We start from the raw sequence: 17154 nt of genomic DNA, 5'->3' as shown, positions 1-17154 counted from the left end.
TTATTTCATAGGAGAGATTCAGATATGTCTTCTATATTTGACTTAGTCTCAACTCCATCTGGAGTAAAATTTAGTTTAATTATTCAGTTAACTTGAAGGTCTGACTGTGTGAAGGTACGTGAGCTGTTTAATAAAACTTCTCAGTGGGGCAGTATCACTACCTGCCGTTGAGTGCAGTGGGACAGCCTGGTTAGGAAATCCAAGCCGCTGGCAAGACCGTAACTCTCAGCCATCTCTAGAGTTTCTGATCTCCTTCCTTCCCCTGGACAGCTAGGCTCCACATGCGAGGCTGTTTACTGAGGGTTGTAGTGGTAAGAGCGAGAAACCTGTCCAGGTTTGCAGTCACTTATACACAATTCTAAAATCCACAAAGTGCTGAAAGTGAAGTTTTTCATAACTAGTTTGGCAGCAAAGCCTGACCTAAATTGATATGAGGCTCATTATGGTCTTTATTCCATGTAATAAGTATTCAGGTCTTTTCTTGCAGGAATATCGTTGTATTTGCTGGTCCAAACTCAGCTGGGGGTGCTTTGTAACATTTATGCCCCATGTTACCATTCTTAAATCTGAAAAATTCTGAATTCCAGAACATACTTTACCCCAAGGATATCAGATAAGGGGTTGTGGACCCCAGGATCTTTCTTTCCAGTGATACCGCCTTCTCTCTAACCCCAACCTGTCATTTTTCAGTTATAGGTACAGGAGGAGTTTTCTTTTTGAGGAAGATTAGCCCTGAGCTAACATCTGCTGCCAATCCTCCTCTTTTTGCTGAGGAAGACTGGCCCTGAGCTAACATCCATGCCCATCTTCCTCTACTTTCTATGTGGGACGCCTGCCACAGCATGGCTTGCCAAGCAGTGCCATGTCTGCCCCCAGGATCCAAACCGGCGAACCCTGGGCTGCCGAAGCGGAATGTGCAAACAAACCGCTGCACCGCGGGGCTGACCCCAAGAGGAGTTTTTTAAGGGCAAGACTGAAGATGTGTGTGTAACCTTCATGTGGAAACTTGCTGCAGTGCAGTGCGCTCATAGTGCGCCATCCTGAGTTTTCTGGCTGTTCAGGCGCCACAGCTTTCATTCAGGGAGGGGTTGAAAAGTGCGACCCAGGCCCAGCACGTACCTCTGGAAGCATCAGAGGAACCTTTTCACTGGCTCTCTCCCTTCACTCCAAAGACAGAGTCAGTTTCAGATAACACAGCTTAGTTATCTTCCGGCCTCTCTATCTCTGGAATCTCTGTCTCTCTGCTAAACTGTCGCATCTCCTTGTCTGACCCACAGCTGACTTTTTAATACTCTTGATAGGATCCCTTAATTCCTGTAGTTACTGCTCACCAAATATATCCAAAATGTGTTATTTTAGCTAATTAAAAATACTAATGGAGCACACAGTTATAGTATGAAACTCATTTGAAGGAAAGTGCTTTTTTATAAAACACTTTATTGAGATATAATTTGCATATCATGTAATTCGTGCATTTTAAGTGTATGTACAGTTCAGTGTTTTTAGTATATTCACAGAGTTGTGCTACCATCACCACAATACAGTTTTAGAACATTTTTACCACCCCAGAAAGAAACCCCTTACCCATTAGCAGTCACTCCCCATTACCCTTCTCCACAGGCCCTAGGCAACTGCTAATCTACTGCTGTCTCTAGATTTGCCCATTTCATATAGATGGAATCCTATAGTGAAGTGCGTTTGAAGCTCATTTGATCCCTGACTCTGAGAAGCGTGGGCTGGGTTGGAAAGTCTGCATAGTTACTTGAAGCAACACATGAAACTTTCCAGTTTCTATTATGAAAAGAGGAATAAATTATTCCCGAAAGGCGTGTAGGGAAGTATTAAGTTTGGAAAGGTTGTACACTCATTTGTATCTTAATCTTTAAAGAACTAGTACATATTGAGATATTTCTCAATTATGGATCTCCACATTTCTACAGCATTTTTTTTGTTTGTAAACTGAATATGCTTTTACTTCAGACAGCATTTTTAGCACATATTTCAAATGTTTTACTGTACAGATTTTCTTGAGCTGTTAATAATCGTAATAGCAGCTAACATTTATGTAGCAGTTTATGGGCCGGGTACTGTTGTAAGCACTATACACAGTCACACATTGCTCACACTCTGTGGGGTGGGTGCTGTTATAATGCCCATTTTACTGATGAGGAAACTGAGGCATAATGAGGTTAAGTAATTTGCTCATGCTCATACATTTAGTCAGTGGTAGAGTCAGGATTCAAATCCAAGTGTCTGGCTCAACTTGGAGCTCTTAACCATGCTGCTATATTATTTTCTATGATGTTCTATGATATCAAAAGCTAAAAATTGAACATTTCTTCATCTTATCCAGTATCTTAAATCAACATTTACAGTTTTATAAAAGTTAAATAACCACGAAAATTTAAGTCGTTTCCAATTTTTTCTTTTCCTATGAAGATAGTGACCATTTCCTTCAGGAGCAATTCAGTGAAAGAACATTGAATTATAATGACCTTTTTTTTAAACTTATTTATTTATTTATTTTTTGCTGAGGAAGATTTGCCCTGAGCTAACGTCTGTTGCCAGTCTTCCTTTATTTTGGATGTAAGCTGCCACCACAGCACAGCCACGGACGAGTAGTGTAGGTCTGTGCCTGGGAACCGAACCTGGGCTGCCAAAGCAGAGTGCACCAAACTTATCCACTAGACTGGCAGGGCTGGCTCAATGATCCTTTTTATATCTGTTGTGTTTTTACAGTAAAACTCCTGAATCCATGAAAGGAAATGAATGAACAGACTATTAAATCATCAAGAATTTAATTGTATCTTCCTAACGTTTTGTATTTCTGTATTGGCCGTAGGAAGTGAAGAGCTGAGCTGCTGCTTCCTCAGCAGTTTTGATGCAACTAGAACTATAGCGATTACTTTAGACAGAAAGGAAACCTGATAAGTTCACTGTTGTTGATCCAGAGTGGGAGCAATGCTTTGTTTTGGGAGAATGAGATTGGCGTTTTCTTATTTGTTTCATTACAGATTTCTTAGAGTTAATGAATAATAGCAGTATTTTGTAATATACAGAGCATGTCATTATGAATGGCGCTAGTACTGCTGTTTGCTTTTTGTAATCTTCTAATCTGTTTTACTTTTTATGTGCAGACACTGATGTTTATCCAGGACTAGCTGTGTTTTTTCAAAATGCACTTATATTTTTTAGGTAAGTTGCCTAATTTCTTAACCACACCTGTAACATTTACAGAAATGTCATCTTTATTATAAGAACAGCATATGCAGTGGAACGTGTAAATCCTTTGGATTAGTTACCATTTATAGAACTTCTTTTAAAAGGTGAAAATTTGTCTGTTGCATAAGTGCATACATAAGCCATTTAATTAGGAGCCCTCTATGTGCCAAGACCTCAGCTGGATGCTTTAAGTATGTTACCTTTTGAATTCTCATTTAATTATCTTAAGTACATAAGCCAGGTGGTGGTCCCATTTTCATAGATGAGGAAATAGGCTGGAGCTTATTTAAGGACACCCAGCTAGGAAATGCAGAGCTGGGATTTGGACCCACACTGCTGCTTCCATAGCCTGTGTTTTGTTAAAAAATTGTATCAGGTACTTTTATTAAAAAAAGAGAAAATAAATAAGAATTAATACATTGTATGAATGTCATATACAAAACTTGGTTGGGGAATTGGAGTTTTTGATTAAGTTTTTAAGATTAAGCATAAAAATAAAACAATATTAAAAGTATTTTTTAGGGGCAGTCTTCTAAAAAGCCCTCAAAATGAAACCTGTATCCTGTGATTTTCAGAATGAATGTCTTTTAATGTAAAGATAGGTAATTTAGGCATCGATTTATAAAATTATATCCCCCCAACCCTACAAAATCATGCAGATCTAAGTCTTGAAGAACACTGGCTTTAAGCAGTTTGCTTATGATATACTATGGTGTAGTTTTCTTCTTACTTCTCCTTGGAGTTGATGAGTTTCTAGGATCTGTGGCTTTATAGTTTTCATCACATTTGGAATCTTTTCAGCCATTATTTCTTCAATATTTTTTCTGTCCACCCTGCCCTCCTGGGATTCCCCTCACATGTATATTGGGCTGTTAAAGTCGGCCTGCAGCTCACTAACGCCTGGCTTTTTCTTCATGTTTGTTCGCGCTCTGTTTCGGCAGGGATAGTTTCTGTTGTATCTGTACGCCTTCTGATCTGCTGCAGTGCCTAGTTTACTGTTACTCCCGTCCATCTCAAACATCATACTGTGCATCTCTGTTAGCTTGATTAGGGTCTTTTTTTATATTTTCCATGTCTCTCCTTAACATGCTCCTGCTTTCCTCTACCTTCTTGAACATGTGAAGTGTGTTTATAACTATTTCAGTGTCCCTGTCTAAGTGTGTTAATTCTGAGTCTATTCCTAGTGATTGTTTCTATTTTCTCTTCATTTTGGGTGTCTTTCCCCCTCTTTGCTTCTTTGCATGCAGCTGGTTGGGGGCTGGATTTCTGATATTCCTTAACGTTTTTGAGCTTTGTTCTGGATGCAGTTAGGTCCCTTGGAACAGTTTGATCCTCTCAAATCTTGCTTTTAAGTTTTGTTGGCAGGACCAGAGCAGCTTTAGTCTATGACTGATTTATCCCCTTACTGAGACAATACTCTTCTGAGTATTCTTCCTGGTGCTCCTTGTATTCTGAGGTTTTCCACTCTGCTTGAGAGATTGTGCAGTCTTCCCAGGCCTGTGGGAGCTCTGGAAATTGTTCTTTCCAGTGGTTCTTTCCCTTTTCTTTAGTAGTTTCCTCAGACGATCAGTACTTGGCGGAAGACTCAAGGGGAACCCCCTGCAGATCTCCTGAGCTCCCTCTCTCTTTAGCTCTCTCTACTCTGCCTTGCAAATTCTAGCCACTTTGGACTCCTTGAACTCTTGGCTCCATTTTCTCAACTTGGGGAGGCTGCTGTGCTCCACCTGGGTTCCCTCTTGTTGCACTGTGGCCTGGACACTCATGGTTTTGAAAGATGTTTGACAGCTAGTGCTATGTTGTTATTGTACTTCTAGGCCTCAACCTTCTGAGGATACAGTAACTTTTCATGAAGAGATCTTAGGCACTGTTTAGAGAGCAAATCTAAATTCAAATTCAGCCCTTTGCAGTGGTAGATGAGTTTGCATAAATGACAGGTGGATGAAGAGAAACCTTGTATGTATAAAGGCCTGTGCTCATGTGGGCAGTGACTACTGCATCAGCACTGTACTCTGCCCCGGGGCTGGCAAGTTGTCTAGCCAGCTGTGTGCTTCCTGTGTGCTGGGCCTGTTCTGAGCACCCAAATGCAGCTCCTGCTTCTTTGGCCGCTCTTCCTCTGTTCCTTGTGCCAGCTGATCCTCCAACCCTGGCCATGAACTTTCAGTTTCTGAAGGCTGTGTTCTAGGCCTCTTCTCTACTCGTTCTTTCTCTCTCTAGGTGAGCTCCTTTATGCTCAGGACTTCGCTTACTGCCCGTCTGCCAATGAGTCCCTGATGTCTGTCTCCAAGTCTAAACTGTGTATCCAGATTCCTCTTTATCACCTCTTAGGTAGCTGACATTTGAAATCTAACACATCCAACATGCCACAACTCAACTCATGGTCCCAGGGTGTTCTTTCTCTGCTTCTCTCTCTTTCCCCCATACTTTGCTGAGATAATTCCCACTCTTCTTTTAGATCTCAGTTCAGTCATCACTTCCTCAAGAAGACCTTCTTGACCTCTCTAACTAGGTCAGATCTTTATATTTTACTCTCTTGGTACCACGTGCCTTGCCTTTATAGCATTTTTTTGCAGCTGGAATTTGTCTCCCTCGTTAGAGAGTGAGCACAGTTGTCTTGTTTTGACTCACGATCACATTTCTAGCACTTACCCAGGTGCCTGTTGCCTGGCCAGTACTCAGTGTACAGTAATTATTTGTTAAATGGGTGAAGAATTGCAGCGTGATCTGTTGTAGGGTGCTTCTGTTATTGTAGCTCAGATATGTAGGATCCTAGAGTTATAAAGTGGCCCTAGTGCCTGCTACTATGAGAAATGCCCCTTTTCTTACAAGTTTCCTATCTAGTAACCTTCCAGGCTTTAAGAAAGGATATTTAATTATGCTCAGCCATCAGGTCAACAAAGTGCTTTATAAAACAAGCAAATTCAGACCAGCACCACCCTACTCTTTAATTTTAGAAATTGATACAAAGGGATCAGTGAATTACCTGCCAAAGGGTATTTAGAAAATGAATTCTTTGTTTCTTGTTCCATGTGTTTTTTCCTTATGATTTATTTTAATATCTTTCTAGCACTCTGATCTACAAATTTGGAAGAACTGAAGAGCTATGGACCTGAGATCACTTCTTAAATCACATTTTCCTTTTGTTATATTCTATTTGTAGATAAGTTTTTATCTCTCAGTATAATTTACACATTGCCAAATGGAATAGATTGTACTTTAAGTGTTTCATTTCTTTACACTTTTATGCTCTGAGTTTTGAAATAGTTTTATGAAATTTCTGTCCTTTTTTTCATTGACTCGATTGTTGATATGTACATATTATAAGATTATATAGACGGGGTGACGACTATCCGTTTTTCATTCCTGAAGACTTAAAGCTGGGCCTGTTCCCTGAGCCAGGGTTGCATCATCATGTCATTTTAGGGTTAACTGTTTTGTCTCAGTATCTCTGATTTCTGAAAACGTGCAAAAAATACAGCTCCATGTATCTGAAATAAGCACTGAGCCATTAAAAAGGGTATTTCAGCAAGTTGTAATTTATTTTGGCTTAAAAATGAGATTTTTTTTAAAGGAAAAATGTTTGTTCTTATGTATTATAAAGAAGTGGACTTTTATATGAAGATTTTTTACATGGCTGAAGGACTAGTTTGAAAGCCTCTTTTAAAAACAGTTCCTCTAATATGACTTTATTTGAGAGGGGATAATACATGATCAGATAAACTCAGTTTTGTATGGTTAATGTAAAAAGAGTGTAAGGCTGCTCAGCAACATGCTTCTTGTAAAGCAGCTGAAATGACCTATCTACCAGGGTTCTCTTTTGACAGCTTACTGTTGTCTGACATTACAAAATTCCATGTCAAGCAAGTTTGAGACAACTGCAGTTTAAAAGCATGAAACATATAACAAAAAAGTGGAATAATTAGTTTCAAGATGAAGCACTTCTTCCCACAGGGAGTTGTTATGACCTAGTGAAAAATTAGGCATTCCAGCCACTTAGTTACTGACTGCAAGTCTCTTTTCGCTCTAGCTCTCAAGCTTTGGGTGAACTCTTCCTGCAAAATATGCCTTTAACCTGAAAGTTCGTACTCCAGTCAGAAGCTTTTTTGCTGAGTTTGAAACACTGTATTTGCACTGTGTGTTCCTAGGAGAAACGTCAGAGGGAGATGTGGGTCTTTATTGCTACTTTGCTTTCCTTTGTTATGCAGGCTCGTGTTGTACTTTTTCCTCCAGAGCGATTTGATGAAGCCTCTTGTTCTAAGACAGAATACTATCAGTGGTATTATATGCAGCTTCTAACTGGAGCCTTATTTTGCTTAACTTCTCTCCTCTCTGAGAGAATTTGCCGCGCACAGAGTATGAAGCAGTTGTGGAATGCTGTGCCTTTGTCTAGACACCATCTTGTGTAATTACTTCTTTCTGTGTCTTTGTCGTTTCCCTCAAAATGTCAGTAAACTTTGTCTCGCCTCCAACAAATTGTAAGACTGATTACTTGTTTCCACTCTCTTATAACCTGTTGCAGTAAATGTTACTTCTCAACCATTCTAATATTATTAAATCTGTTGGAGAAAATGAGCCATAAAAATTGGTTTGCTGTTCATTTTTTAATTATTCAAGGGAACCTGGTCAAAGAAGCAGTTTATCTTTATAAAAGAAGGAGAAATATATTATACTCAGATTTGTAAAATGCTAGTATGAAGGCTACTGAAAGGCATCCCGGGAGACCGACCGAAAATAGTGACTTTTTTCTATTCTTGACTCTGCCATGAATTTGATTTTTAATTGTTAGCAAATCCACTTAATTTCTCTCTGCTTCCTTATTGTAGAAAAAGGAGACAATGTCAGTATCTACTCTTAGAGATAATGTCAGTTAGAAAAGATAGAGTCCTTCATAATAATTTAAAAATACGTGTAATTCCCTTAATATAAGGATCTCCCTGTTACACAGGTTCAATGGCTGTTGAATCCGAGTCTTTTGATGTTGTTTGTTAGACCAATATTACCAGAGCATTTTGTTTTATTAATTCTACTCTTTCTAAGATCCTCATTGTGTTCCTTGTGTTGTTACCACTGAAGAAGAAATACAGAGGCTAAATTTTTCCACCATATACATTTTTGACATGTAGCAACATAACGAAGTAGCAAAATTGAAGACTGCAAGAATTGATGCTATCAAACCACGTAGCGCTGGCTGCTTGAGCAAGAACCCCACGAGCGTGACTGTGATTCGTTGAACTCAGCTTCCCTACATTTTTCCATCATGGGAGGATTTTCAATCATAATGTCAGCTCGGGAGCATTTTTTTCATTGCTCCGTATTAGATTTCGTTGCTTCATGTCAAGTAATCTCTGCCTGTCTTAGGGTTATGCCAGTTTTGCCTATACTCTCCTGTCAGCGCACTCTGAGTTTGATTCTGTTTAAAATTTATCAAAGAATAGGGCTGCTTTTTAGACATTTTAATTTCAAGTTACAACCTGTTAAATCCTAAGGGAGAAACATGGGGTGCTAATTTTATTCTGCTCTGAACAATTAGTCACGTTTTGTTGTTAACAGCCTGTGCTGGTGTTTCAGAGCAGTCTCTTCACTGTATCATCTGTTCAGACAGGAAAGATTGAAGCAGAAGCTGCTTGATAGAGAAGTTGAGTTACTTTGTCGATTGTTTTTCTTATTTCTTTGATTGAAAACAAAAGAATAGCCTGAAGTGATGGATGGGTTCAGTGCTTTTCTGAAGAATTACTGAGGAAAATCAGGATATGCTTATTTAATCTTAGAGTAGTTCTTTACCTTGAGGAAATTGTAACACAGTTTTTGCTTTTACAACCACCCCCATCTTCCTAAAAATATTCGGTATCATATTTCCATTTTATTAAAAACAAGCTAATTTATATTTCCAGCTTGGTTCTTTGATATGTGAAGACAGTGTTTACTTTTCTTATCCTCCCTTCCCCTCAATTTCATTATGACCAAGCCCGAAATGTTTTCTCCACCTCTTTTCCCTTGCCCACTTTCTAAGTGTAATCAGTTCTCGTGGTTCGCAATAGGTAGTTTCTATAAAGTCTCTCCAACACTGAATTAGCAAAAACTGAATCAGTTTCTCCTGTGGGAAAGACAGGGTTAGGCCACATTTTCCTCAACCATCAATACATAACCTTGCTTCGGTGTTTCTGTTTAAAAACATCATGTATAATATGGTTGTAAAACAGCACTGTAGCTGGTGCCTGAAGAGAGCTTCTGTGTAACGCCTGTTCTCCGTCAGGCCCGTCACAGCCTTCCAGCGCTTAGGAACACTGGACAGCACTTCAGCTCTGCAATTGGGGCCATTTTACACAGCGAAATCACTGGCAAAACTCAAAAATGTGAAAAACATGGCACTAAATAGACCATGTAAAGGACACTTTTTTCAGTATGAAAACTGAATCAAGAAGGTGAAATGTCGCTTTGTCCCAGCTCTGATGGGATGGTGCCGGTCAGGTGACTCAAATTCTTAGCCACTCCACACATTTCCGCAAACAACTGGAAAGTACCCTGAGTGTTGATTTGGGAGTTAGAGATAAATATTATTTTTTTTTCCTGCAAAGTTTTTTTTTTTTTTTAAAGATTGGCACCTGAGCTAACATCTGTTGCCAATCTTCTTTTTTTTTCCTTCTTCTTCTCCCCAAAGCCCCCCCAGTACATAGTTGTACATTCTAGTCGTAGGTCCCTCTGGTTGTGCTATGTGGGATGCCGTCTTAGCATGGCTTGATGAGCAGTGCTGGGTCCACACCCAGGATCCAAACCAGGGAAACCCTGGACCACTGAAGCAGAGCTCGAACTTAACCCCTTAGCCACGGGGCTGGCCCTCAGATAAATATTTTAGCAAGTAGGTAAACTTTCAAATAATGAAGATCGACTGTAGCTAAAGAGCTACTACTGACCTTATTTTCCTTCCATCATTTCTTTCCTCATTCAGTACTCTACTGCCAGCTAAGACTTACCGTTTTAGGGCCCTGTTTCATAATGTCATTTTTCTGTTCAACACTGATAGCTAACATTTATTCAGACCTTTCTTTGTCCCTGTATTGTCTCATTTCATTCTCACAGTTTGGAGGTAGGAACTTTTATCTGGAGCGGTTAAGTAATTTGCTGACCGAAGGGATCAGGGCACAGGCCCTTTCTCCTTGAGTGTAAAGCCCTTTTCTTCTCTCCAGCATTTCCCAGGCTGCTGCAGAACACTGGTATTCCTGTAGGAAAAAGTGCGCCGTGGCCAGAGAAGCTTGCGAAACCCTGGGCTGAACTAGATTAAAACACTTTTTTTCTGTAAAGTGTTTCCTTAGAGCATTTTGTAAATTGTGCCTTGGATGGTTTTAAGAGGGCAGTGTCAATTGCATGATATTTTCCATAGCCAAGATTTGGAAATTGATCTCCTAGAACACTGAGAAATAAAATTTGGGGAAACTGCTGTTATGGTGGCTTGAGAAGACTGGAAAGCAGGAAATTAATACAAGGAGAGTTGTGAATGCTGCTGGCCTTGGGAAAAGCCAATGGCCAGCTTGACGTGGAGAATAAAAATGGTGAGGATGAGATAGGAGGAAGAGTATTTCCAGTTGCATTGTTAGTAGGGATTTCTGGTTTTGGAGTTGGGATTCTTGGGGGACTATGCATTTTTGTGTAGGTGGCTTTACTTTTCCCTAATCCTGGCACTGCCACTTGTTAGCTCTGTGCCCCGAGGCTGTTTGCCTGTCTGTAAGTGTTGTTTGAGAATTAACATATGGAAATACCTTAGTACAGTGCCTGGAAACAGTGAGTGAGCAATAAATGCGGGCCCTTCTGATCTTTCCCGGATGGGATGTTTTCTTCCTCATTCGATGGCTTTTTTAGCCTTTTGTCACAAGGTGGCGTGCCACCTTAAAAATAAGAGAGACTGGAGCCAAATTTGGTTTTTGTTTTGTTTCAAGCCTGCCAGTGCTTATATCTTTGTGGCAGTTTTAATCAGCTTAAGTCATTTTACATAGGGCTTTCAGGTGATAATATATGTCTCTTCAATTCTTTTAGTTGTAGAAAATGGGATATTTTAAATTTCTACGAGTAAGTGTGGCAGGGCAGGCCTTCCAGACCCTTGTGGGTTTTGCTGGTGCAGAGAGCACCAGACCATGGTTTGGGAGCAACTTGATTTCTCCCCATCCCAGAGGTCTTGACTGAAAACCAGAACTCTCAGAAAACGGCGTAAACAGGGCTTATTTCCAACTGTTCTGTTACAGGGGCCAGAAGGTGAGTCAGGATGTAAAGTGTATCTACCTGCCACTATCAAAGTTGTGAATTTAGAGACTGATTAACTTTTTATTTTGAAATAACTTCAGACTTACAGGAAAGTTATAAAAATAGTTCAGAGAATTCCTGTATAACCTTCACATTCCCCAAATGTTAACATTTTACCGCATTTACTTTAGTCTATTTTTTTCCTCAGGTGTTTGACCACATGCTGCAGACGCAATGCCTCTTTACCCTTAAATACTTCTGTGTGTATTTCCCCAAATCACCACTGCCATATGACACCCAAAGCAGGAAATTAACCCTGATCCAGGACTCAGCACTTCACTCAAATTTTGCAGTTGCCCTCCTAACGTGCTTTATAGGAAAGAAAGGTATGCTCTTTTCTGTTCCAGAATCCAGTCTGTGATCACACATTGCATTTAGCTGTCACGTCCCTTTAGTGGTTCTTAACTCTGGAACAATTCTTCAGCCTCTGTCTTCTCTCATGACTAGGTATATTTTTGAAGAATGCCCCTCCATTCGGGCTTGTCTGATGCTACCTCACGATTAAGTTCAGGTTCTGCCTTTTTGGCAGGAATACCACAGAAGCGATGTTTGTTCTGTTTTCAGTCCACCATATCAGCAAGCAGTTAGCCCTCACAGGGTTGGCGGTTTTAACTTTGCTCACCCGCTCAGGGTGGTGTCCGCCCGGTTTCTCCACTGTAAAGGAGCTGTTGCTCTCCTTTGTAATTACTAAAGCACTTTGTGGGGAAAGAGACTGGTTAATTTAACAAATTGGACAAAGTCATTCTAGTTTTTACCAACAGCATTATATGGAGTTGAACTGAAGTGGCCCCGTGACATGACAGGAGGGACATAGAATTTGTTACACAACAAATTATAGTCTTTACCTTACCTGTGGAAGTGCTGCTCCTCTGCTGGAAGGAAAACCCCAATGCAGAGGAGAGGGCGGAGGATTTACCCTCATCCCGAAATCTGCATGTTTTCAGGCCCTTTCATCCCAGCTGCTCTTGGGCCCAAGCATTGTGCTTTCATCTTACATGAAATTTTTGATATTTTGTTATAAAAGAGAATGTTCTCATAGAAAATGGCTGGAAAATATAGACTAGAAAGAAGAAATTCACATTACCACCTAAAGTTTACTAGTGGCATTTTGGTGTATCGTAAGTTTTAATCTGATTTTACAGGTTACCATGGAAATCTCACCATTCATTTTGACAGTTTTTGTAAGGAAATTCTAAGTCTCAAAGGAACCAAATGTGTTTTTGGAACTTCAGTGGCTTATAAATCAGGATTACTAGCAGTCGCTGTGTATATTTGTGTCTTGTGTGTGTAAATGGCACACAAATGTATGCATGGCCCTGACTACTGGTACTCTGTACATCTTTTAGTAGTGACATGGGGCTGGCCACTTGGGAAGTGTTTGGGGGACACTGGAGGTGTGCACAGTTGTACTGAGGTTCACAGTAACGTTTCAGGAAGGAAATACAGTAGTCCCCCTTTCCTTGGTTTCCCTTCCCACCGTTTCAATTCCCTGTGGTCAACCATGGTCCAAAAGCATCAATGGAAAATTCCAGAAGTAAACAATTCTTAAGTTTTAAATCGTGTGCTCTTCTGAGTAGTGTGATGAAATCTCGAGCTGTCCCGCTCCATCCCACCCCAGATGTGAATCATCCCTTTGTCCTGTGTATTCACACTGTACATGTGACTTTCTCTTAGTCACTCAGTAGCCATCTCAGTTATCAGATCGACTGTGGTGTCACAGTGCTTGTGTACAAGTAGCCCTACTTTACTTGATAATGGCTCCAACGCGCAAGAGCAGTGATGCCAGCAACGCGGATCTGCCAGAGAAGCCTTAAAGTGCTTTCCTTAAGTGAAAAGGTGAAAATTCTTAACTTAATAAGGAAAGAAAAAGAAATCATATGCTGAGGTAGCTAAGATCTACAGTAACTTTTATTACAGAGTATTATTATAATTGTTCTATTTTATTATTATTGTTAATCTCTTACTGTGCCTAATTTATAAATTGAACTTTATCATAGGTATGTATGTATAGGAAAAAATGGTGTATATTGTGTTTGGTACTATCTGTGGTTTCAGGCATCCACTGGGGGTCTTAGAACATATCTCCCCAGGATAAGGGGGGACTACTGTAGTCATGAAACATATTGATGTAATTGATTAATTGAATTTTATGCCAAGCCCTTTATCAGCCTCTTCACAAGGACCTCAGGGTCCTTCTTGGGCTCATCGGCTCTTTAACTCTCTCTTATGCTTTCAACAACAAAAAGTAGACTTCTACCCGCAGAGAATACGTCAAATAGTTCTAGTCATCTGAATACAAATATGAAACAAGTCCAATTCATATTCTTTATAGTTATTTATACCATATTTAATTACAAGGAAAAATAGTTAATATCTTTTGAAAGTAATTTTACATTTTAACTAGGGGTAGGTGTGTAAAGAAACCCTGGGGGTCTGCCTCCCTCTCCTTTTTTTAACAGGGGCTCAGAGGAGCCGCTCCTGCCTGTATTTCTACACAGGGGTGAAATTTTCGGCAGCATCCTCAGGCTCCCTAAAGTGCTGGTGAGTTACGCTGACCAGCCCTCCCCTGAGCAACAGGCTGCTCCAAGAGCCCAGGTCCCTAGTGTCCCCTCTGACCAGTTTCCACACCCTCCCAGTGCAGGCAGCGTCTCCCTTCACCACACACTGGAAGCAAGGAGGAGGAGATCTCTGACTATATTCCCATCAGGGAGTTCTTGCTTCCTAAGGGGGCTGGTGAGCAGCACCGAAGAGCAGGGAAGACTACATTAGGTGAAATGCCTGGGTGGATTCTCACTCTCACCAAACAGGAAGAACGGTTTCGCATGTTCTCATCTGAAATACCGGCCGTTTGGTATACGGCCAATTTATTTTGGAGGGTCCTGGGGCACCTCAAAGAGAGATGTCATTTTTCAGTAGCCGAAAGGAGCATTCTAGTGATTCTGCAGACTTACTTAAACACTGTGGACAGGGGTAAGTAATTGTAAATGAAATAAAAGTCACAAAAGTGGATGCTCCAGGCACCAGCTAGGAATTGAGCTGTCCCCCACTTGGGCAATTCCTGGGTGTGGCCGAAGCAGTGATTTCTCTAGTTGTGGTACATCAGCTGGTGTCCTACAGATACAGAGAATGTCTCCTTTCTCTGCCCATACCCTGCCTCCAGCTCTTGCACTGGGACCTCCCCTCACCACTCCCATGCCCTCAGCTCCTCACCCTGTTGGCCTCAGCACCATCCAGTATCACCACCCAGAGCTTCCTCTCAGGGCACTGCTGTTCACTTTTCAATCTGCCCAGCTGAGCACTGCAGAACCCCCAGGGGGCGCTAGTCCTAGTGCAGTCATAGGAGATGTGTACGTTTAAAGAGAAAATTTGTGGCACTTGAAAGCAAAGCATCTTGAAAGATGGATGCCATTATCTAATTCACACAAAGGGCCCTTATAGGCCAGCAGTGGCCTTGATCTGACTAATCCATCATCTCTGGGTGACCTATTCAAGGTCTAGGGCCCACTTTCATCCCTTTATCTGCATACTCCTAACCTCTGAACCAGGCTTCCCTAGTCCATAGTCCATGACGTGCTCTACAGGATACAAGCAAGAATTAAAGACCCTCCTCCCATGTAATATATGACCCCTGAATTACATCATCTCAGTGTCAAATGGGGTCTTGCAGGAACCGTCTGGAACTGTAAAAACCTAAGTAACAGGAGCAGGTGTGTTTTCTCCCATCCAATGAGCACTTCATTGTATAAATCAGGGGTCAGCAAACTCTCTTCTATAAAGGACCAGGCAGTAAATATTTTAGACTCTAGGCATAAAATCTTTGCCACAACTACGCAGTTCTGCCTTGGAGTGCAAAAGCAGCATTGACAATACCGAAATGAATGAGCATCACTGGGTTCCAATAAAACTTTATTTATGGACACAAATTTAAATTTCATATGCTTTTCATGTGTGATGAACTGTTCTTCTTTTGATTCTTTTTCAACCATTTAAAGATGTAAAAACTATTCTTAGCTCACAGGCCATATAAAAACAGGGAGCAGGCTGCATTTGGTGTGTGGTTGTAGTTGCCCTGTTATAACTGACTTATAAGATTGCTTCCAACTCAAGCATTTCATGATTATGTACTTAGCTTGACCAGAAATTAAGTCCTAAATTAGTATAAGTATTAATCCCATTGAATAGGCATTTATTTTACAGAGTAGAACTGGGTGTTTCTTTTTGTAAAACACTATAAAAAAAGGAGTGTCTTGGGGCGAGCCTGGTGGCATAGTGGTTAAGTTAGTGTGCTCTGCTTCCATGGCCCAGGGTTCGCAGGTTCAGATCCCAGGTGTGGACTTACACACCGCTCATCCAGCCATGCTGTGGAGGCATCCCACATACAAAATTTAGGAGGATTGGCACACATGTTAGCTCAGCCACAGTCTTCCTCACTGAAAAGGAAAAAAACAAGGAGTATCTCATTCAAAAAATTCCTGTCCTTTTTGTTTGATAGGCCAGCCCCACACCTACTTGGGATGTTTACTGAGTTAGGATGGTGAAGACGACCCTGCAGAAGGACAGCACGTTGGGACTGTTGGTGAACTCAGTATGGGGTTAGTGTCTGCCTGTCCCCTGCAAGGCAGTCACCTGGGAGAGCCTGGCCCTGGAGAGGCACCTGGAAACAGTGCTGGGCCCAGGCTTGAGTTCTGAGTCTGTCACTAACTTAAGCCACTGCCTTCAACTAAGAACGGCCTTTCTAGGCCTGAACCTCAGTGACCCCCCTGCCCCAGGACACCAGCCCAATTCCACCATGAACCCAGATCAGCCTTAACAGAATCTGGTCCCCACGGGCAGCCTACTTGCCCCTGACAGGCTGTAACCCCCTTTTCGGCAGGGCAGCACAGATGAGCTTATTTTCTAACAGAATTGACCTGTCCCCCTTCCTGCTGGGCTCAAACCCTTAACCTGTCCTCTTTCTGCTGTACATACGTCCTCCTCTCCTCACAGAGCCGCATCCCATGGCCCAGCGGAGGCGCCTCTTCCATCTTCAATTCCCTAAATGATCTGAGGTAGGTCTTCACAATTTCCACCTACGAACCCTTCCTCCAAACCTGTCCCAACTCAACTTGCACCTAAGAGATAAAGTAGACGTCTCACAGGAGGACTTGTCTGGGCTCAGGGCTGCGGGTGGCTGTCCTTTTTTCTCTGCCACCCTGCATGGCAGGGGACAATGCTTGGCTAGAAAGTCAGCCCAAGAGGCCGGCCCAGTGGCGCAGCAGTTAAGTGTGCACATTCCACTTTGGCGGCCTGGGGTTCGCTGGTTTGGATCCCGGGTGCAGACATGGCACTGCTTGGCAAGCCATGCTGTGGTAGGCGTCCCACATAGAAAGTAGAGGAAGAGGGGCACGGATGTTAGCTCAGGGTGAGTCTTCCCCAGCAAAAAAATAAAATGCCCAAGAGCCAATCCCTCACCAGCAGCACAGAGCTCCAATGAGAGAGAGAAGGTGGGTCCATCAACCAGCACTAGAAGCTTCTTAGACCTACTGTCAGTGTCTCCCCTTCTCATTTTCAAGGTTAGGCTGCCAGTAGGGGCTTCTTTCTAAAGCAGACCCTACAGCAACTGTGTCACATTGTGTGTGTGTGTGTGTGGGCGGGGGTGGGGTG

The 17154-nt window shown here is 41.7% G+C and overlaps 1 protein-coding gene across 10 annotated transcripts in view; it reads left to right on the top strand.

Moving 5' to 3' along the window:
* TMEM50B (transmembrane protein 50B) overlaps window positions 1-16560 on the top strand; it is a 58789-nt gene extending 42229 nt beyond the window's left edge. For 5 of the 10 annotated variants that reach the window (XM_044751072.2, XM_070488803.1, XM_070488804.1 and 2 more), the window contains exons 6-7: window positions 3138-3195; window positions 6287-7801. In XM_044751072.2, coding sequence (XP_044607007.1) covers window positions 3138-3195; window positions 6287-6332 — 104 coding nt within the window. In that variant the 3' untranslated portion in view covers window positions 6333-7801. Of the gene's footprint in view, window positions 1-3137; window positions 3196-6286; window positions 7802-11659; window positions 11838-16003; window positions 16104-16497 lie in introns of those variants that run through there. The other 5 variants (XR_011495389.1, XR_011495388.1, XM_070488798.1 and 2 more) reach the window with 3 other exon arrangements.
* Window positions 16561-17154: the final 594 nt, after the last annotated feature.

The sequence above is a fragment of the Equus asinus genome, chromosome 18 (assembly GCF_041296235.1).
Source record: "Equus asinus isolate D_3611 breed Donkey chromosome 18, EquAss-T2T_v2, whole genome shotgun sequence".
Classification (NCBI taxonomy): Eukaryota; Metazoa; Chordata; class Mammalia; order Perissodactyla; family Equidae; genus Equus; species Equus asinus.
This window is presented reverse-complemented; position numbering and strand designations above follow the sequence as displayed.